Genomic DNA, 22,302 nt, shown 5'->3' on the forward strand with positions numbered 1-22,302 from the left:
TTCTGTCTCTCTGTCGAGTGCACATACCCTATAGCAAAAACCTCTCCAAAAAGAAAAAAACAAAATATGAATGAATCCCACATGCAGTTTAAGTCCTAAACCTGGTGACTTGAGAAATATGCTAAGCACATGTGTATGCCAAAATCCAAAGAGGAGAGCAGAGAAGGGACTATGGCATGGCTATCCACTCTGAGGGGTCCTTTCTCCTTCTCTCCTCCTGTCTCTCTCTCTGGCAAGCATACACACCCTACAGCAAAATGTCTTCAGCATTTAGCTTCTAACTGCCACTTGTTGATTTTCCTTTCTTCAGTTACCCAGACTAAGCCTGCTAGCTACTGGGTCTGACAGCACGAAGGCCTACACCTTCTGCGAGTCATGCAGTCTGCCTGTCATTGAGTTTCACTGACTCACAGAATTCAGAAGTCAAGCCCAAGTGTATATAGACTGTGGTTAGATTAGACATGGCGTTAGTGAGGAGAAACTTTAGAAGGAGAACCACTATCATGAGTGGTCAGTTCAATTTTCACATGATGATTTTTTTCTTCCCTACTTACATTGCAATTCTGATGACCTCAGGGCTTAGAAGCAACCGAAGGAGGATGAAACTTTCGCCATTGGCACTGCAGGCAAGATGGGCCCTGCCTGTGTGGGGGACCCTCTCACCCCTCCTGGCCCATGTTGGGAAGGGATTTTCTCCCCCCACCCCCCACAGGCAGCTGGAGACCTGCTCCTGATATCCTTCTTTCTAGTCCTGGATCAGTGCTTCCTCCCTAGGACAGAGCCAGGGGGAGGTTCCTACCTTCTGGGCTTCCTCGTGCTTCTCAAAGTTGACAAAGCCAAAGCCCCGGGAGTGGCCGCTGCTGTCCCTCATCACCTTCACACTCAGCATCTTTCCTAGGAAAGACCAACCTGGCTCAAAGGGAGACCAGGAAGGCCCAAGATATCCCCTCCCTTACCACAAATCCTTGGGAAGCCCTAGGAGAGTCCCTCCTCCCTGCCAGACCTGGGAGTAGAAGAGGAGCAACAGTGAGCCCCCTCCTCCCTTGGGGAACACGCCCACCAAACTGGGAGAAGAGGTCCTGCAGGCCTCGCTCATCCACATCCACCTGGAGGTTCTTCACGTAGATGTTGGTGAACTCCATGACTCGAGCCCCCAGCTCTGCCTCTCGCTCCCGCCGAGACTTGAAGTGGCCAACAAAGCTGTGGATTTTCCAACAGGTAGGCAGCTGCCAGCCACCCCCTCCCAACCCCAGCCCACCCGCAACTCCAGGCCATTGAGCCAGTTGCTACCCTTTTCTAGATCACCAAATCCCCCCTCAGGGGACTGGGCAAGGTAGTACTCCTTAGACAACTATTCCCAACTGCTAAGATGCCACGTAATAGAGCTTGTCCCTAGCAGATTAAGAAGACTTCATTCTGTGACAACCACTCTCAGAGCTACCACTGTGCACCAGGAAGCTAAGAGTACAGGCGGTAAGGACATAAACCTGGGAGTCACACAGACATGACTTGACTCTTCACTCCACAGGTGCCTAGCTGTATGACCTTGGGTGAGTTACTTAACCCGAGGTTCAGCGTTCACACCTATAAAACTGGAGTTCAAAGTCCACATCAGTCGGGCTCTGCTTATTCAGAAACAAGGAGAAATTTCAATGGTGTCTAAAGCACATTAAGCACAAACCGGTAGTAGCAGGCACTAAAAATTTTAAAAAATAAATAAAAATAGGGCCAGCAGATGGCTTAATAGTTATGTTGCGGGACTCACACATAGTTGACTGTCATTCAAGACCCAAACCTGGGGGCTTAAACTCAAGCCGGGCGTATGTGTGTGTTTGCCCAAAATCCTGAGAGGAGAATGGAAGAGAAGGTATTATGACCTGGCCATCCCTCCTGGGGGGTGATTTCTCACTTTATCTGTCTCTCTCTCTCTGTCTTACTGGCAAGCATGTGCACCCTATAGCAAAAGACAAACAAACAAACAAACAAACAAAACAACTCTCTTAAATTTTTGAAAAAAACCTGAGTGGCGAGGAACCAGCAGTTAGCGTAATGGCTATGTCACTGGACTCCCATGTAGTCGACCGCGGTTCGTGTCCTGGACCCGGTGGCTTAAAACTCACGCCGGGCACGTGTGCGTGCGTGCGTGCCCAAGATCCCGAGAGGAGAATGGAGAAGGGATTGTGGCGTGACCTTCCCCCTTGGGGGGGATTTCTTGCTTTCTGTCTCTATGTCTCTCTCTGTCTGGCGAGCGCACACGCCCTATAGCGAAAACCTCAAAAAAAAAAACCAAAAAAAAAAAAAAAAAAAAAAAAAACAAAAAAACACACCTGAGTGGCAAAGGTAAACACGAGTAAGTTGTAACTAATAAAGACAGTGTTCTCCTAAGAACTGGGAAGAGACCACCATGATTCAGTCTGCCAGGTGAACAGGACCTTCCCCTAAGCAGCCCTGGCCGAAATGACTTCCGGTGCATCTCTCAGCTCAAAGCTGCCTTCGCTCCATGGCACTGACCATGGGGCTGGGCCACCAGATGGGCAGAACCAAAACCAGTGAGGGGAAAGCACTCTCCAGTCTCTGCGTCTCACTTTTTCCATCTGCACAGTGGGGATGACACCGGACTCGACAGTACGAAGATGACAGGCTTCACATACTCCCCCTTTCTTTCCTCCCTCCAATCCCATGAAACAATGCAAACTTTTTAAGAAAAAAGAAACCACAGCCTGAGACCAGCAGATGGCGTAGTAGTTATGCCGCTGGACGCCCACATGGCCGACCACTTTTGAGTCTGAGACCTGGTGGCTTTACAAACGCTGGGCATGTGTGCTTGCATGCCTGAGATCCCAGGGGGGAAATGGAGAAAGGATTGTGGCATGTCTATCGCCCTTGAGGGGTGATTTCTTGCTTTCTGTATCTCTGCCTCTTCAGCAAGTACAAGCGCCCTATAGCCAAACCTCTCTCGGGACCAGCAGTTAGTGTAATGGCTGTGTTGCTGAACTCCCATGTAGTCAACCGTGGTTCGTCTCCCAGACCTGGTGGCTTAAACTCACGCCGGGCGCGTGTGTGTGTGTGCGTGCGTGCCCAAGATCCCGAGAGGAGAACGGAGGAGAAGGGATTGCGGCGTGGCCAAATCCCCTGGGGGGCAATTTCTCACTTTCTCTCTCTCTGTCTTTCTGGCGAGCGCACGCGCCTTATAGCAACAAACCTCTCAAAAAAAAAAAAAAAAAAAGAAAAAAAAAAAAAAAAAAAAAAAAAAAAGAAAAGAAAAATCACAGCCTTACCAAGAAAATTGAAAACAAGAAATCACTGAGTCCTCTGACAATCTGGCCATTAGTACACCCTCCAGAATTCCAAAATCATCTCTTTGTCTCCTACTCAGAATAATCCCCTAGCATAAATCATCAGCTTCATTTTCATGAGGCCCTGAGAGATCGAGCAACTTGTCCAAGGTCACACTCAAGGGAGAAGGCTATATGCTGCTCCATGCCCATTAGACGGTGGGAGACAGCACCAATGCCCAGCTGGTGCAGGCAGGGTCCTGTCCCTGCGGGCCCGCCCCGCCCCATGGCCCAGCACTCACACTTTGCGGTCGTTCAGCAGCATCCCATTCATGGTGCTGATAGCTCGCTGCGCGGCATCATGGGTCTCGAAGTGGACAAAGCCGAAGCCCCGGGAGCCATGCTCGTCACACACCACCTGGGCCACGGGGGGAGCAGCCAACAAGGGGTTTAGGGGGCAAAGACTGACAAGGTGCTGGTGACCAGCAACTGAGTGCTGACCCTAGTCCTTATGTTATGTGACAGCCCCACTGTAGAGAGGCAAGGCAGACTGAGAACTCCACCCACTTGCTTAAGGTAACCAATGAAAGAGAACACCCTCAAAACAGAGACAGGCGGGACCAGCAGTTAGAGTAATTGCTATGTCGCTGGACTCCCATGTAGTCGACCCTGGTTCGTGTCCCGGATCCAGTGGCTTAAAACTCACGCCTGGTGTGTGTGCGTGAGTGTCCAAGATCCCGAGAGGAGAATGGAGGAGAAGGGATTGCGGTGTGGTCATCCCCCCTGGGGGGTGATTTCTCACTTCCTGTCTCTCTGTCTCTGTCTTTCTGGTGAGCGCAAGCACCCCATAGTGAAAACCTCTCCAAAGGGAAATAAAAAACAGAGACAGGCTTCCTCCACACCACAGGTCAGCTGTCGTTGTCTTTCTGGGGCAATGGGCAGAATCAGCACCCCCCCAATCCTTGTTTCTAACAGCAGACTAGAAGAGCCCGAGTATCCGTTGAAAGGAGATGGCTTTAATAAATCACAGTGCTTTCCCTTGTCTACTGAGTGCACATGCATGGCTGAAGAGCATGCGACTGGCAGTGTTCTTATAAGGGGTGTTAAGTGGGAAAACCTATTTGCGTTAAAGTGGGCATTACATGGGACCAGCAGTTGGCATAATGGCTACGTCACTGGACTCCCATGTAGTCGACCGCGGTTCAAGTTCCAGACCCGGTGGTTTAAACTCACACTGGGCATGTTTGTGTGTGTGTGCCCAAGATCCCGAGAGGAGAGGAGAGAAGAAACTGCAGCGTGGCCATCCCCCCTGGGAGGTGCTTTCTCACTTTCTGTCTTTCTGCCTCTCTCTGTCTTTCTGGTGAGCACCTGCATCCTATAGCAAAAATCCTCTCCAAAAAAAAAATAATAATAATAATAAAAATAAATAAATAAAGTGGGCATTACGCATGGGAAATTTTGAAACAGATACTCACAAAACCATTAATACTGACTGTTTTCTAGGGACCAGGGCTGAAAGAAATAGAGCCTTCCTTTTCACTCTCTTCCCATCCACATCATTTAGACTTTACTATTTCATGGATTCTTTCTTTCTTTTATTTAAAAAAATGTTTTTTAATTATTTATTTGTTTACTTATTTTAATTTGACCAGAGAGGGACAGAGTGAGAGCAAGAGAGAGAGAGGGAAAGTGAGAAAGCAAGCCACCAGATCCAGGACTTGAACCATGGTAGCCATGTGGGAGACCAGCGCCCTTAACCACCATGCCACCTGTCAGCCCTTCATGGATTTCAACAACAAATTCATTTCTATTTTTAAAGAATATGCACAAACAGCCTACTCCCATCCTGTAGCCCTCCTGACTCAAGCAAGGACAGATCTTGAGAACAGAGAAGACTTTCTGGTTCATGCACTCCTGTCCCTCCTGGTGAACTTGCAGTTGACCACTATCCCATCTTCCATATGACATACAAAATATGTGCTAATCAACTACTGATGTTATCGGTACGGCTACCAGTCAATAGGAGACTACAATTAAGTTTTAGGGGATTTTCAACTTCAAGGAGTAGGGGAGGTCAGTGTCCCTAACCTCTCCATAGATCAAGAGTCAACTATGCACCTATGTGCTAAACAAATATTGAGTACCTCACATGTGTCATGTCTTATTCTAGGTACTGGGATAAACTGGTGACCGAGAAGAATCGCTACTTTCATGGAATTTATGTCCTAGTATAGAACATAAATTTTTTTTGAGAGAGAGATTTTTGCTATAGGGCACATGTGCTCACCAGAGAGAGAGAAACAAAGAGGCAAGAAAGCAAGAAATCACCCCTCGAGGAGATGGTTACATTGCAACCCCTTCTCCTCCATTCTTTTCTCGTAATTTTGGCCATGCATGCACATGTGCCCAGCGTGAGTGTTAAGGGTCTGGGACTTGAACCAGAGTTGAGTATGTGGGAGTCCAATGACACAACCATTACACCATCCACTCATTCCGAGAAATCTTAACAGGATGAGGTCTATCAGTTGTATAATGGCCCCATTAGTGGTTTCCTGCAACCACAGCCTTCATTCTATAATTTCTTCGGTTTTGTGACCTGTGGTGATAAATACAAAGCAGTGGAAGTGATGGGGTGTCAGTTCTGAGTTCAGGTCTCAGAAGGCCTGACGAGCTTCCAGTTCTGTCTCCTGGGACCTTGCCACTGCCATGGGAATAGCCTGAGCTAGCCTGTGGATGATGGAAGGCCTCAGAGAGGAAAGCCGCAATGTTCTAGCAAATAGTCAGCCACTACTATCTAGGAGGGAAACCAGCCAAGACCAGAAGAATTGCCCAGCTGAACTCAGCCCACACTGTCAAATGCAGAATTATGAGCTAAATAAATGGTGGTTGTTACAGCCACTACATTTTAGAGTAGTTACACAGTGAGAGCCGACAGGTACACAGGTAAACTCTGATAGTTCTATGGAGTTAAAATGGAAAGAACAGCTATCGTTTATGTCCTTGCTCTACCTGGAGTTTTACTGAAAGGGCCTTGTAAGCTGTAAAGTACGGCATTGCATGGCACCCCTCTACCACAGAGGTACCTGACACAGCTCCCTGCAAAAAGTCACACCCACCTTGCAAGAAAGGATGTTTCCAAAGGTAGAAAATGTGTCATACAAGGCCTTGTTGTCAATGGAGTCTTCAAGGTTCTTGATGAAGATGTTGCCCACACCTGACTTGCGAAGTCCTGGGTCCCGCTGGGACCACATGATGCGGATGGGCTGGCCTTTGATCACCTCAAAGTTCATTGTGTCCAGTGCCCGTTCCGCTGGACAGGAGGAGGGGAGAAAGGAGCAAGTTGGAGAAATTTACCCTGAACCCTCAAAGTGCTTAACTGGGATCCCATACAAAAAAAGGTCATTGTCTAGGTCTCACCTGAAACGAGAGCCTGAAGCTTCAGGAGAGGAAAATTTAGATTGAACGTATACAACTTCCACCATGATCTCCTTCAACCCCTCACTGTAGCCACGTAAGCATAGATCTCTATCCTGCTCTACAGATTAGGAAAACTGAGGCTCAGAAAGGTCAAAGGTAGGTGACAAGGCTGGATCTATTCTAGTCTATACTGCATAGATAAGAATGTAAAGGAGGGCTCCATATGACAAGGGGTGGTGACAGCTTGAAGAAATTAAAGCTCAGAGGTGCTGAATAGCAGAGCTGATTAGAGCCTAAGGAACCTGGCTTTGGGGGAAGTGATCATCACCTCTCGGAGCCAGTTTCCTTACCTGTGAGGTGGGGAAGATGATAACATTACCTGTTGTCCCACCTAACAAAGAGAATACCATGACCTCCAGGTTGCTGGACAGACTGGAAATTAAGCCAGGTATGCAAGGGGCCCTGCTTGAACTTTGGGCCTGACACATACTAGGTGTCTGGAGAACAGGCGTGTGTTTACCAAGAGCAGCCTGCGCCCATCCTCCTGCCACTATTAGGGCCTGTCCCATCTCCCAGGTGGTACACTGTCCCCTGAATTAGGGGCTCCTCTAGTTTCAGAGGCTTGGAGGGGGGTGTGGGGAATAGAGTGGAGCAAGTCCTGAGTGCTCCATCTAGTCTTACTAGAAACACACAGGGGTGGGGGCCAGCAGGTGGTATGGTGGTTAAGGTGCTAGACTCCACATGGCTAACTGAACAGTTCAAGTCCCAGATCTGCTTTCTTAAAAATCACACTGTGAGGGGGACCAGCAGGTGGCATGGTGGTTAAGGCACTGAACACTCCCACATGGCCGACCATGGTTTGACTCCCAGACCTGGCGGTTTGCTTTCTCACTTTCTCACTTTCTGTGTCTCTCTATAAAGAATACATTGTCGGGACCAGCAGTTAGCGTAATGGCTATGTTGCTGGACTCCCATGTAGTCGACCGTGGTTCGGGTCCCGGACCTGGTGGCTTAAAACTCACGCCGGGCGCGTGTGCGTGCATGCCCAAGATCCTGAGAGGAGAACGGAGGAAAAGGGATTGCGGCGTGGCCATCCCCCCTGGGGGGTGATTTCTCGCTTTCTGTCTCTTTGTCTCTCTGTCTTTCTGGTGAGCGCATGCGCCTTATAGTAAAAACCTCTCCAAAAAAATATACATTGTCAAAAATGATTATTATTAAAAATAAAAATTCACACTGAGAGGACCAGCAGATGGTGTAATGGTTACGTCACTGGACTCCCACATAGTTGACTGTGGTTTGAGCCCTAGACCCAGTAGCTTAAAACTCAAACTGGGCCTGTGTATGTGTGTACCCAAAATCCTGAGAGGAGAATGGAGAAGGGACTGTGGCATAGCCATCCCCTCTGGGGGCTGACTTGTTTTCTGTCTCTCTCTCTCTGGCAAGCACATGCACCTTATAACAAAAATCTCTCTTAAAAAAAAAAAATCACTGGGACCAGCAGTTAGCGTAATGGCTATGTCGCTAGACTCCCATGTAGTCGATCGCAGTTTGCGTCCCGGACCCGGTGGCTTAAAACTCACGCCGGGCGCGTGTGCGTGTGTGCGTGTGTGCCCAAGATCCTGAGAGGAGAACGGAGAAGGGAGTGTGGCGTGGCCATCTCCCCATAACGGTAAGGTCTCTGGACTCCCACATGACCAACTGCAGTTCGAGTCCCAGACCTGGAGGCTTGAAACTCACACTGGGTATGTGTGTGCATGCCCAAAATCCCAAGAGGAAAATGGAGGAAAAGGGATTGTGGTGTGGCCATCCCACTGGGGCATGATTTCTCACTTTCCCTCTCACTGACTCGTGCTCTCTCTCTCTCTCTCTCTCTAACCAGTGCACACACCCTATGGTAAAAACCTTAAAAGAAGAAAAAGAAACATCCAGGGGCAAAATCCTTTCTGAAACTGAGCTCCAGAGAGCTATGAATTGGGGCAAAGAGGTCAGACCCTGCTCACTCAAGGGGCTTGGAGGGAGATGGGAAGAGGCAAGAGGTGAGGAAGGCAACCTGGAATCCAGCTCAGTCATGTGCTACAGTGGGAAACCAGCCCTGAAGAACCAGCCCTCACCCTGCAAACCCCCAACTCCAGGAATCTCTCCATGCACGGGGAATGTAGCTGCACCTCAGAGTAGGCTCCACCTGGCTGTTTCTGACTACACTTCTGGAGTCCCACACCAGGACCACACGCCTCCTGTTACTCTGTTAGGTCATCACTTGAGAGCACTTAAAACATCAATACAGGAGATACTGCGCCAACACTAGCTCTCCGTTCTTTATGCTACTAGAGAATAAGGCTTCGCCCAATTTTACAGATGGAAAGGTGTCAGACCCATGCCCTAGGGGCAGAGCTCCAGCAAAAGCCAGCACCCTTCTCATTATCCTCCCCACTCTCAACTTCAGCACAGGCCAATTGATCTGAAGCTCTTGTCAAGCCTCTCAGTGGCCATGGAGCCAGGAGGAGGTGACTCAGCGAGGGAAGGTGAAGGCACAGGTGTGGATCTCAGCTTGCTGCCCTGAGAGGCCAGAGCCAAGGCCCAGCTCCCTTGGTGGCCTCCTCACCAGGTGCTTTGAATCTCATCCACACAACCACCCCACAAGGAAGGCAGGACCCCATTTTCCAGGCAGGACACTGAAGCTCATAATGGTTGGGTAAGGCGGCCAAAGTCACGCAGCTGCGGGTCTGTGTCCTAGGTCCGCCTGACCCCAACGCCCTTAGGTGTTTCCACTCAGCCTTAACCTCTCTCCTTTGTGAAGTGGCGCAGTATCAGGAAATCACAGGAATCGCCAAAGCCGTCTCAGGAACCAGCTCCTTCGAACGCCCTGTATCTCTGGGCCTCAGTTTCCCTGGACCATGGACGACGAAAGCGAGGGCGGCCCGTTCCCGGACGTGTCCCCTGGCTCACCGTCGGCCGGCTGCTGGAAGTTGATGTAGGCATAGCAGAGCGAGCGCCGCGTGGCCACGTCGCGGCACACGCGGATGGACAGGATAGGGCCGGCGGGCGAGAACTTCTCGTACAGCATGGCCTCGGTCACGTCCGGGTGCAGGTCGCCCACGTAGAGCGAGGCAAGAGGGAAGCCACGGCCCACGGGAGCCCAGCGGGTAGCCCGGGCCGCTGGCGTTCATGGCAGCGGCCAAACGAGGAGCGGGTCACCGAGCGGCCCCGCGCTCACCCGGGCGGGAGCTGGGACGCGGCGGGCGCGCAGGGCGGCGCGGGGGCCTCTCCCTCCCTCCGGAGACCCCGCCCGCCCCTTCCCTTTACCGTCCCCCGGGTGCTGGGCGCCAATCGTCGGCGCGCTCGGGAACCCCGCCCCGGGAGCCTCCGGGCACGCACCCCACCTGGGACCTCTTAGCTGCCTGGAAGCCGCAGGTGGAGGCAGTTCTGGCCCCACCCCGCCCCGAGAGGAGAGGACAGCCGGGTGCGACCTGGTAAGGCTGCGGGCAGGGTGGAGCGCGGGCTCCCAGAAGTGAGGGGGACTGGGCCCTTAGATTAGGTTCTAACCGAACAGGTCAGTACCTTTTCTGGACCCGTCCCCTTTCTCTGTAAGTTGAGGACTTCTTGAAGAGGATTAAGCGAGTCCGTGCCTTCTGGGCGTTTCGCTTACCCACTGGAGAATCCCGAACCAGACACCCATTTCAGGAGTGCGTAGAGAACTGTATCCCGCCTCCCGAATCAGGGCTTTTCCTCACAACAGCCTGGCCCAGTCCCACCCTTCTGCACGGAGGGCGGAATCGGCTTAGTGACTTGGATTTGCTCCCTGCGGACCTTCGAGACCACTAGGACTTCCCTGACAGCGACTGCACTGCGAGACCTTCCCCTTCCCCTCCCGGGTTGAGTAAGCCATTCCACCTGCATTCCCCCTGAGGGCCAGGGAGTTGTGATGGAGCACGCATGCTCTGGAGGGCCTAACCGCAGCAAGGCCAGCCCTTGGAGGCGGCTGCACGCTGAGCGGCAAGCCTGCTGGTTGAGACCAGCTTGTGGCCACGGCGTCGGCCTAACCATGGTATAGGCCCGTGTTTTAAAATAATAACCCACTGTGGACTGACCTCACCTCAGAGACTGTTTCCCTGCTACAAAACAGGTAGGTTCCCACCCACCGTCGGTGGGGTGTGTTTTTTTTTTTTTTTTTTAAGGGTTTGGCATAGGGGGGCGTTTTGCTATAGGGCGCGTGCGCTCGCCAGACAGATACACAGAAAGCGAGAAATCACCCCCCAGGGGGGATGGTCACGCCGCAATCCCTTCTCCTCCATTCTCCTCTCGGGATCTTGGGCACGCACGCACGCGCGCCCGACGGTGAGTTTTAAGCCACCGGGTCCGGGACACGAACCGCGGTCGACTACATGGGAGTCCAGCGACATAGCCATTACGCTAACTGCTGGTGGTGGGGTGGGGTGCTGGTGGTGTGGCTTTGACAGGTGAAACAGCTGCCAAAGGCTGCCCTCCAGAAGGACCTGGTCTAGCTGTCCAGCCTCAAAACAGCAAGGAAGCAACAACTGATTCTATTCTTGGACTTAAAATGCCCCCCCCCTTTCATTTTCTTTTCTGTGGGCGTCCAAGTGCTCCTAGAATGAGGAGAATCCCATGAGGAAACCAGGCTGCAGCTAACATAAATAGTATTAGGGCAGATGAGAGACCCACAGACCTTGGAATGACCAAGCCTTATGCAATTTCACTGCTTATATTGTACCACAGGTCAAAGAGAGGTGGGGCGGTGGGCGGGGGTGCTTGAATACAAAGCAAAGTCACTGTCCTAGCCATGTCTTAGAAGCCCCAGAAGGTGCCCCAAGACCGGACACCTGGAGTTTGTTGTGGATAGTGAAGGGGCAACAAGTAATGGGTGGGAAAGGACTGCTCAGCTAAGGGTAAGTAACTCCTTCCCCTTTACCTCCCTTTGACGAGGGCACCGAAGTATTAACGAAAGCCTAGTTTTAAGGAAAAGAGCCAAAAATAAGTGTAATCTGAATAGTTAACTAGTTCTGGCAATGACAAAGATGGCGGTGACACATCAATTCACAGACAAGTAACTGATAAAATTTTTTATTTCACTTTTGAATTTTTACACTTTTCCTGATTATTCCATGTAAGGTGAAACTAGAACTGTTTAAAAGACATACACAAATCTAGTACATCAATAACCGGGGATTTTTCTTTTTTGCTATACTATTTTCACAACCACGGTGTGCTTGCTAGGCAATATAACCATCACAGAAGCAAACGTTAGGCAGAATACTGGTAGGGAAAAACAAAGCAAGAAAGAGCTACCAGATATACAGACAGGCTTGGTTCCACATTCACTACTGCATTTTCAAGCGCCAAGTATTAACTGCACACTTTTGTTCAGCTAGAAAGAGGAGAGGGATTTTTTTTTTCTTTTTTTGGTTTGTTTTAAATCAGTGCATGATTTTTTTTTTCCTTATTTCAGCAGATGGACAAACAGATGGACTCTACAGCTACATGGAATGTCAAAGGTGGGGAGTGATTCTGTGAGACTGATAGGCCTGGCTATTCCTGATTCTCTCCGAGGCAGTGTCCAGGCAATGTCCCTGCATTACAGGTCTTACTGAAACACGTCCGACTGAGCTGGATGAGTACACTTGAGAGATCTGGAGACAGGTACACACGAGCGTTACCAGGGCTGGCTGCAATACAGGGAGAAATCAGGGATGCTTAAAATACTTTTTTGATTCAGATCTTGGTGCGAGTGAAGAGTAACCACCATACTGAGAACTGGAGGAAGACACAGCTCTGGTGGTGCTGGAAGCTCTTCTCAACTCTCTGAAGCAAGGCTTACTCAACACCATCTCTCACCCCTTTACATAGGGTATGAAAAAGTGACAAGACAGATAAAGATAGAATTCTGAAAGAAACAAATGTAAGAAAGCAGGATAGAAATTTAAAGAGAGAAAACCAGTCAACAGTCAAAATAGGACAATAGGAAAGAATGTTTAGATTTCAAATTTTAAAAGCCTCAAGCTAGGAAGCACCCAAAGACTGAGTACCCCTCAAGTGAAAGGCAATCTCTGCAGAACTTTATTCTTAAAGGTATTACCCAGGAAACGGATAAGGCCATTCCACAGACACTCGGCCTTTTTTCTCTTTAGCTCAGTGGTTACAAGGAAAACAGATTCCACTACTGAAGCACAAGGTGAAGTCGGTAACATATTGCTGTAGGAGAGGGGGGTTAAGTCACATGTGTTTTATGAGCACTGGACCTTTTCGTGGTGTCGTAACCCAGTATCTGCCACAAAGAATTTCAATTTCAGGCTTCGAGTTTCCCCAGAGAAAAGACACTGTGGGCATTGCGGTCATGAACTTTTGAGTGGCAACAGCCCAGACTGGTCAAGTGTCTGTAAGCCCTGAAGAGTAGGCAGAATTACTGTGAATTCCCATTAAATTCAAAGGCCAAATGACTGGTGTCTCATTCCAAGTCCCAGCATCACAATATAATCTCTATAACTTTCTGTACAACTTTACAATGGAACTGTATTTCACTGACTATTTTGTTATCAGATTAGACTTTCCAAAAGTTACACGTAATTCAGATCTATTTTTTTCTACCAGTAAGAGTTCTGCTAAGTTACAAAACCCCATAATCACAGTGTTCAGTTTTTAAAAAATTAACACACAGTAATCCTGTTGATGTGAATCAAAATTGTAACTTCAGAATGCCGCAGCATTTATGTGACCAATCTGAGTTTTCGCTGTTTATCCCGTGGACCATTTTTGCTAGGCTGAGGCTGTGAAAAATCGAAAGTCGACTTTTTTTTTTTTTTTTTTTTTTTTTATCGCACAAAGGGATATATGTGGAGGGTACAGAGTGACACTGAACAGATCACAAAGCGTAACAGACATTAGTTCTCGCCTTCCCCGGCGTCTCCTTCATCTCCCTGGTTTTCTGACGTCCACAGCTGTAAGAGAAAAACAACACTACAATCAAGGCAGGGTTACTAAAACTTAATCAGGAAGGTGTTCCAGTCCATATAATCTCTCTCACTCAACTGGTTTACAATTCTTCCTCTTGCAGACGGTGACTGCAAGGGTCAAAACTTTATGAATTGATCATTTATAACCAATTCAATTCTAACTATAATTAATGGGGTATAATAACCCTCCTGAATCTTGGATAATAGTGAATTACTAAGTAGGTGAATAGGAATGAGATTGTAAACCTCCAGAAGTAGTACTCACAGTGAGATTATCCCTAAGTAACTGCATGATCAGAGTGCTATCTTTGTATGACTCTTCATTCAGCGTATCCAATTCGGCAATTGCTTCGTCAAATGCCTAAAACAAAAAGCCTTTAGAAAATCACAAGTTCTCTGGAGCTAGTTTAGCCTGTTTTCCACTAATAAATGGATATAATATTTTACTTTTTAAAAAAGAGCTATTTTTATTTAACTTTATTTATTTATTTATTTAAATCTGACCAGAGAGAGACATAGAGAAAGAGGGAAAGTGAGAAAGCAAGCTGTGAGGTTCAGGACTTGAACTGCGGTTGGCCATGTCTGAGTCCAGGGCTCTCAACCACCATGCCACCTGCTGGCCCCAATTTTTAACTTTTTTTTTTAAGTTTTATTTTTATTTATTTATTTCAAGTATGGGGAAAGGAAGAAAGATGGAAAGAAGGAAAGCACAGAGAGAGAGAAGGAAGGAGAGAGGGTGGTACCCAGTGGGGACTCACCACTCCAGGAACCACCCCCAGCCTTCCACTCTACAGGATCACCGGAATGTACAGGTGTGCCTGGCATGTTCAGGTCGACCTGGGATCTGAACTCGGGCTTCTTCCATATGGCTCCAGCATTATGCAGCAGTGCCCCACACCTGCATCACTGCACTAGGCCTGTGACTCCTCCTCTTATAAGGTTCTTTGAGGGAGCCTAGGCTATTCTTACCTTGTTAGTTATTGCAGCACATATATGTGTTTATAACGTACCAACCAACAATGACAAAAATTCTTAGATAAGAACTCTGCCGTACTAAGAAAGGAGTATTACTATTAACCCTAGCCATTCATTCTAGACCAATTCACGTGTTTTAATTACCAAAGATATTTCTTGTAATCCCTTTAGAAAATTATTTCAACCTAAAATGTAAGAGATTAGAATACATGACATAAAGGGAAAACAGGAACGCTCATGTCACCACATCTGATTTAATTAAGTGATATCATTGGAGAATTTCAGAAACCTTTTCTTAAAAAAAAAAAAAATATGTGTGTGTATATATATATATATACACACACACACATACATACATACATACATACTGGGGGCTGGTAGATGGTGTGGCGGTTATGTTGCTGGACTCCTACATGGGCAACCACGGTTCGAGTCTCGGGCCCACTGGCTTGAAACGCTGGGGCATGTGTGTGTGCGCATGCCCAAGATCCCAGGAGGAGTATGGAGGAAAGGGGAATGTAGTAAGGCTATCCCCGACTCCCCAGGGGATGATTTCTCACTTTCCCTCTCACTGTCACTGTCTCTCTCCAGTGAGCACACATGATATCAGGCAAAAACCTCTATTAAAAATTTTTTTTTTTAAATAACTGCTTGCTGAAAGACTACAAAAATATGTAGAAAGACAAGAGAAGATAGGAGGTAATCCAGCACACAAAGAGACCATGGTCTGATTTGTTTCATTCACACACCATAACCTCCAATCTCCCAACAAGAGTGACACTATGTAATAACCAGGGCAACAACAAGCTACTGTCACCTGAAATCCACAAGGACCCTGAACAAAGAGTAACCAAACTAGACAAAAATCAGAAGGGGATGAGAAGGACTCAAAAAGTAACAGATCTATATTTGTTTAATAAAAATATACTCCTACCCCAAGGAAGTCTTTTACAAAGTCCAAGACTCTTTGTAATGAAGGTTATCAGAAAGCACAAGCACCACTTTACTGTGATCAGAAACCAGTGGGTCTTTCTCACCGTTTTTGCCAGGCTGCAGGCCTTTTCCGGAGAGTTTAGGATCTCATAGTAAAAGACTGAGAAATTAAGTGCCAAGCCAAGTCGAATTGGGTGTGTAGGCTGCATTTCTTTCTTACTAATTTCAAATGCCTCCTGGTAAGCCTGCTGGGAGTTCGACACAGTGGCTATAAGAAAGATGAAAAATATTAGAGGCTGGGTTCTTTCACAAGCTGCATCTTATGCTGGATCCATTCACATTATTTCACCAAACTAGGCCAGAGCAAATGACCTTTATCACATGAGGTTTCAGTGTCTCCACCATCCAATCAAACATTGGGCTAAGTGTTTATTCTAAACCAAGGACAGTATTATATTCTATGCTCTGGGAGGAAAAAAGACAATTTTGATAAAGTTTAAAAAAGCTCTTAAGAAATGCAAACTCAGGGACCAGTAGAGATAGTGTAATGGCTATGTCGCTGGACTCCCATGTAGTCGACTGTGGTCTGAGTCTGGGACTCACACCAGGCACATGTGTGCCCAAGATCCCAAAAGAATGGAGAAGGGACTGGAGCGTAGCCACACCCCCTGGGAGGTGATTTCTCATTTTCTCTGTGCGTCTTTCTGGCGAGTGCACGTGCTCTATAGCAAACACACACACACACGTACACACACATGCAAACTCAACCTTTACCAAGATTAGACTGGAAAACAAAAAATTCCTCAAGCTTTAGTAAAAAAAAATCATGAACTTCAGAGTCAACAGACCCAACCTGGATCCCTAACCCTTATTTATTAGGTATTTCATGGCTTGGAACAAGTAAAAACCTCAATGAGGGCCAGCCAATAACATGGCAGTTAAGGCAGCTGGCTTCTACAGATCAACTCCTCAGACCCATGGCTCGAAAAACATGCTGTCTGCTAGCCAGTGGTATGATGGTTAAGGCACCTGAATCCCACATGGCCAAATGTGCAGTTCGAGTCCTGGACTCTGGCTTGAGAAACATGCTAGGCATGTGTGCATGTGTGCCCAAAATGCCAAGAGGAGAGTAGAGGACAAGGGCTTGGGGCATAGTCACCCCCTTGAGGGGTGATTTCTCACTTTCCTCTCTCTCTCCCCCAACCAAAAAAAAAGAAAGAAAGAAAAAATGAAAAATACGAAAACCCTCGATGAGTCAGTGAGTTTTGGTTTCCTTAGAAAAATGGTCAGACTCCCATCAGAACACCTAAGGACAAGGAATAAGTGAGACTACAGTATCCAGCACATCATAAAGTGATCGCCACCACAGGAACACACATGGTAAAAGAAACGCATCACTATGGTGGTTTCATATCATCAAGTATTTTAAGGTTTTACCTCTTAAAAAAAGAGAGCTACTAAAAATCCTCACCACCTCTTTAAGAGCACTCCATACCAGACTGTGAATAGCCTCCACATTTGCCCCTTAGAAATACTGATTTGTTGGCCTCCATGATGCGCTCATCACAATGCTGTAGTCTTTCAGATCCTGTGTACTGTGATGTTAGTGTTTGGGGTGAACAGACAAAGAAGCCCTGGAAATACTGTAGCCGAGAGTAACTTCTCTCTTCAGAGGCATCATGACTTGAAGTTAGCTGCAGTCCCTAGCACTCCCTGGTGTCTCTCAGACAAGAAAGCTACAGTTTATGGGCCGGCAGGTGGCGCGGAGGTTAAGGCGCTGGATCCCACATGGACAACCGCAATTTCAGTCTTGGATCTGGTGGCTTGAAAATCACGCTGGGCCTGTGTGCGTGCCCAAAAATCCCAGGAGGAAAATGGAGGAGAAGGGGAATGTAGTAAGGCTATCCCCGACTCCCCAGGGGATGATTTCTCACTTTCCCTCTCACTGTCACTGTCTCTCTCCAGTGAGCACACATGATATCAGGCAAAAACCTCTATTAAAAATTTTTTTTTTTAAATAACTGCTTGCTGAAAGACTACAAAAATATGTAGAAAGACAAGAGAAGATAGGAGGTAATCCAGCACACAAAGAGACCATGGTCTGATTTGTTTCATTCACACACCATAACCTCCAATCTCCCAACAAGAGTGACACTATGTAATAACCAGGGCAACAACAAGCTACTGTCACCTGAAATCCACAAGGACCCTGAACAAAGAGTAACCAAACTAGACAAAAATCAGAAGGGGATGAGAAGGACTCAAAAAGTAACAGATCTATATTTGTTTAATAAAAATATACTCCTACCCCAAGGAAGTCTTTTACAAAGTCCAAGACTCTTTGTAATGAAGGTTATCAGAAAGCACAAGCACCACTTTACTGTGATCAGAAACCAGTGGGTCTTTCTCACCGTTTTTGCCAGGCTGCAGGCCTTTTCCGGAGAGTTTAGGATCTCATAGTAAAAGACTGAGAAATTAAGTGCCAAGCCAAGTCGAATTGGGTGTGTAGGCTGCATTTCTTTCTTACTAATTTCAAATGCCTCCTGGTAAGCCTGCTGGGAGTTCGACACAGTGGCTATAAGAAAGATGAAAAATATTAGAGGCTGGGTTCTTTCACAAGCTGCATCTTATGCTGGATCCATTCACATTATTTCACCAAACTAGGCCAGAGCAAATGACCTTTATCACATGAGGTTTCAGTGTCTCCACCATCCAATCAAACATTGGGCTAAGTGTTTATTCTAAACCAAGGACAGTATTATATTCTATGCTCTGGGAGGAAAAAAGACAATTTTGATAAAGTTTAAAAAAGCTCTTAAGAAATGCAAACTCAGGGACCAGTAGAGATAGTGTAATGGCTATGTCGCTGGACTCCCATGTAGTCGACTGTGGTCTGAGTCTGGGACTCACACCAGGCACATGTGTGCCCAAGATCCCAAAAGAATGGAGAAGGGACTGGAGCGTAGCCACACCCCCTGGGAGGTGATTTCTCATTTTCTCTGTGCGTCTTTCTGGCGAGTGCACGTGCTCTATAGCAAACACACACACACACGTACACACACATGCAAACTCAACCTTTACCAAGATTAGACTGGAAAACAAAAAATTCCTCAAGCTTTAGTAAAAAAAAATCATGAACTTCAGAGTCAACAGACCCAACCTGGATCCCTAACCCTTATTTATTAGGTATTTCATGGCTTGGAACAAGTAAAAACCTCAATGAGGGCCAGCCAATAACATGGCAGTTAAGGCAGCTGGCTTCTACAGATCAACTCCTCAGACCCATGGCTCGAAAAACATGCTGTCTGCTAGCCAGTGGTATGATGGTTAAGGCACCTGAATCCCACATGGCCAAATGTGCAGTTCGAGTCCTGGACTCTGGCTTGAGAAACATGCTAGGCATGTGTGCATGTGTGCCCAAAATGCCAAGAGGAGAGTAGAGGACAAGGGCTTGGGGCATAGTCACCCCCTTGAGGGGTGATTTCTCACTTTCCTCTCTCTCTCCCCCAACCAAAAAAAAAGAAAGAAAGAAAAAATGAAAAATACGAAAACCCTCGATGAGTCAGTGAGTTTTGGTTTCCTTAGAAAAATGGTCAGACTCCCATCAGAACACCTAAGGACAAGGAATAAGTGAGACTACAGTATCCAGCACATCATAAAGTGATCGCCACCACAGGAACACACATGGTAAAAGAAACGCATCACTATGGTGGTTTCATATCATCAAGTATTTTAAGGTTTTACCTCTTAAAAAAAGAGAGCTACTAAAAATCCTCACCACCTCTTTAAGAGCACTCCATACCAGACTGTGAATAGCCTCCACATTTGCCCCTTAGAAATACTGATTTGTTGGCCTCCATGATGCGCTCATCACAATGCTGTAGTCTTTCAGATCCTGTGTACTGTGATGTTAGTGTTTGGGGTGAACAGACAAAGCAAAGCCCACTAAAATCACAAGGAAAGAAGACTGCTTCCAGTACTGGCCAAATTTATTTTTTTAAATGTTACTTACTTTGCTTATTGTCTCCAGATGCCACCTCAGAAAGATACCTAAAGTAATCTCCCTTCATTTTCAGGTAGAACACCTTACTTTCTGGTTGTGTAGCATTGGGAATAAGGTACTTGTCCAACAGCTCCTAAAAAGGGATTCACATTGTTAAGAATTTAGAATTATTTATAAGATGTTAAAACTGCTTGAGATATAAGATTCACACTTCTACCACTTCTAAACAATTGTTTTGAAGATTAAAAAAAAAAAATTCACCCAAGCTTCTAAATGTTGTTTAGCCCAAATCATACAGCAGATGCCTATATTCTTCTGTTAAAAATCATTCTGACCACCTATAAGGGAATGAATGCTACATAGGCCTTAGCAGTGATGATGCAGAACTAAACTGCTAACAAGGAAAGGGTCTCAAAAGACATGTGAATGAAAAAAAGCTAATTCCGAATACTGTAAGAATCTTATTTTAATAGTAAAATAATGTGTACATGCACATAAGGGAAAAAGTCTGAAAGGGTTATGTTAATAGTCTTCTGGGTAATAGGATTGGGAGAAACATTTTATTTTTTTATGTATACTCTTCTTCCCTGTCCTTTAAAAAAAATAAAACATCAACTTGCATTACCTCTGTAATCAGGAAAAAAAAAAAAAATTTCCATTCTGGGCGGGGGAGGCGGTAATAGAGCAAAACTGCCAAGAACGAAGTTTCGAATTACCTGAACGGAGTGGAAATCGCTCTTCTGACACCTATGATCCCTACCTGTATGACCCTAGACAAATGACCTAGCCACCCTGTGCACAGGCTTCCTCTGTTCTACAGTGGGGGACCATCATAGCCACCCTCTAGGGTCGTTTGAGGATAACTGAGCTAATGTACATAAAGCGCTTAACATGTTGCCTAGCATGTAGTAAGCACTCAAAAGAGTAGCTATTATCATTATCAATAATAAATTCCTTTAAACATGTATGCTTACAACAAAAGTGGTTCTGAAGGAGTCCAAGCTTCGTATACAGAGCAATATTTTCGAAGAGTTGTTTTAGAATGTGGCATCCTGAAAAACTGGTTAAGAGGCAGTAAGTACCATGCTCTTCTTCACATTCTTTCAGAGGCTCTTAAAAGCTGGTCTACATTTCAGGAATTATGGAACTTTCTTGCCCTTGGAATGCATTGCCATACTTCATCTGAATACCAGATGTACCTAACATTCAGGAATTAGTGCACCATTAACAAACCCCAAATTACCAACAGGCAACAAATTTAGCCATGACACTCTCACACGAGGAGTCTAACAAAAAGGGACGCTCAATGGAAAGCTTAGTTATAAGGGGATTTAATCAGTCATGGTGAGAAGATGCAAGGGGTGGCAGTGGTTTTAATATTCTCTGCAGACAGACAGGGTGTAACTGTTTGTGGGTTAGGGATGCGGAGTACTGCCTGATGCTGACAGCTGTGCACTGCTTTTCAAAAGAAAGGTGTCATGGGCAGGAACTGGGACAGGCAGCCAGCAGGGGAGGGGGAGGGTCCACAAGTGTGAATTCCTCTTCCCTTCAAAGCAGCCCTCACAGTTCAATTTTTACCTGATTTCACCTGGAAGAAAAGAAAAGTTCCCAGTGGGCTCAGGATGTGAGGGAAGGACAATATGGTCACAATTTTCTCTAGGATCTGAACCCTTCCCATCCAACCCCAAACTGGCCAGAGGAGATCAATAACCTGACTAAAGCTTATGTAAGACACATGAGAGGAGAACCCCCAAACCGCTTCGATTTGGCTTTGCAGTGCACACCGAACCTGACGGACGTGCCTGAATTTCCTCAACACTGCGATGCCTGACTCAGCTCTGAGAGGCTGAAAGGCAGCTTAGTGTTTTAAGCTGGACTCCCTGACTGAAGATGACATCACTATTGAGACTGACATATAGAGAACCTTTCTATGGCTAGAATCTGTCTAAAAGCCTAGCTGGCCTCAATTCTAAAGAAAAGATGAAGAGATGTTGAATAAATGTTCCTGTTGTTCACAGATCTTTCTGATAGGAGAGGAAAATACCGCTGAAGCCATGAACGTCTGATCAAGCAAAACGTGAGAAAAAATACATTGTGTGCTTAAAAATTAGTTGCAAATGGTTTGCAGCTTTCCAGTATATCCAGACTCCTCACACTGAGCTGTTTGAGTTTACATTTATACTTGATACTACTTGTTAAAACAGCAAGGCTGGCCTCTTACCAGAACGTCATTGCAGATGTCCTGCAGCTCCGCCTCGATCTTCTCACGGTACTCTTTGCCCATCTGCTGCTTCTTCTCATTCCTTTCTGTTTTCTGTTCGATGCTGGAGATGACACGCCAGGAAGAACGGCGCGCACCTACCACGTTCTTGTAGGCGACAGAGAGCAGATTCCTCTCTTCGTTGGAGAGTTCATGCCCCTGTTCTGTGACCGCCTTCATGGCTGCAGCCATGTCATCATAGCGCTCGGCCTGCTCAGCGAGTTTGGCTTTCTGTACCAGCTCACTTTTATCCATGGTCATTCCCTAGAAAAAGACCAAGAGGAAAAGAGCAAATGTCAGGCTTTAGAGCCCAGGAAGCATGTTCCAAACCATCTGGAAAGACGCATATCAAGTGTGAAACAACTTAGACATGTCACCAACAGTGCTGGTCTGTATTTGAGCACCTACAGGGTTAGGTACTTCAGTCTTTTTCCGTTTGCCTAGATTAACTTTCCCAACAGTCCCACAGGGTAG

The 22,302-nt window shown here is 46.7% G+C and overlaps 2 protein-coding genes across 2 annotated transcripts in view; both read right to left on the bottom strand.

The window, feature by feature from the left end:
* Nucleotides 1-12,535, bottom strand: part of PABPC1L (poly(A) binding protein cytoplasmic 1 like) — a 36,613-nt gene extending 24,078 nt beyond the window's left edge. The window contains 6 exon segments of the mRNA XM_006172306.3: nucleotides 800-894; nucleotides 1,061-1,200; nucleotides 3,578-3,693; nucleotides 6,392-6,585; nucleotides 9,639-9,848; nucleotides 12,526-12,535. Of these exon segments, the coding sequence (XP_006172368.1) occupies nucleotides 800-894; nucleotides 1,061-1,200; nucleotides 3,578-3,693; nucleotides 6,392-6,585; nucleotides 9,639-9,848; nucleotides 12,526-12,535 (765 nt within the window).
* On the bottom strand, nucleotides 11,756-22,092 carry YWHAB (tyrosine 3-monooxygenase/tryptophan 5-monooxygenase activation protein beta). Its single transcript, XM_014587493.1, has 5 exons — nucleotides 21,790-22,092; nucleotides 19,578-19,701; nucleotides 17,977-18,140; nucleotides 13,923-14,018; nucleotides 11,756-13,642 (listed from the first exon to the last, which is right to left on the bottom strand). Exons 1-5 carry the CDS (start codon nucleotides 22,087-22,089, stop codon nucleotides 13,586-13,588), a joined length of 741 nt encoding a protein of 246 aa, XP_014442979.1. The 5' UTR covers nucleotides 22,090-22,092; the 3' UTR covers nucleotides 11,756-13,585.
* Between the last annotated feature and the right edge of the window lie 210 nt (nucleotides 22,093-22,302).

Source organism: Tupaia chinensis, unplaced genomic scaffold, assembly GCF_000334495.1.
Source record: "Tupaia chinensis unplaced genomic scaffold, TupChi_1.0 Scaffold000216_1, whole genome shotgun sequence".
In the NCBI taxonomy this organism is placed as follows: Eukaryota; Metazoa; Chordata; class Mammalia; order Scandentia; family Tupaiidae; genus Tupaia; species Tupaia belangeri.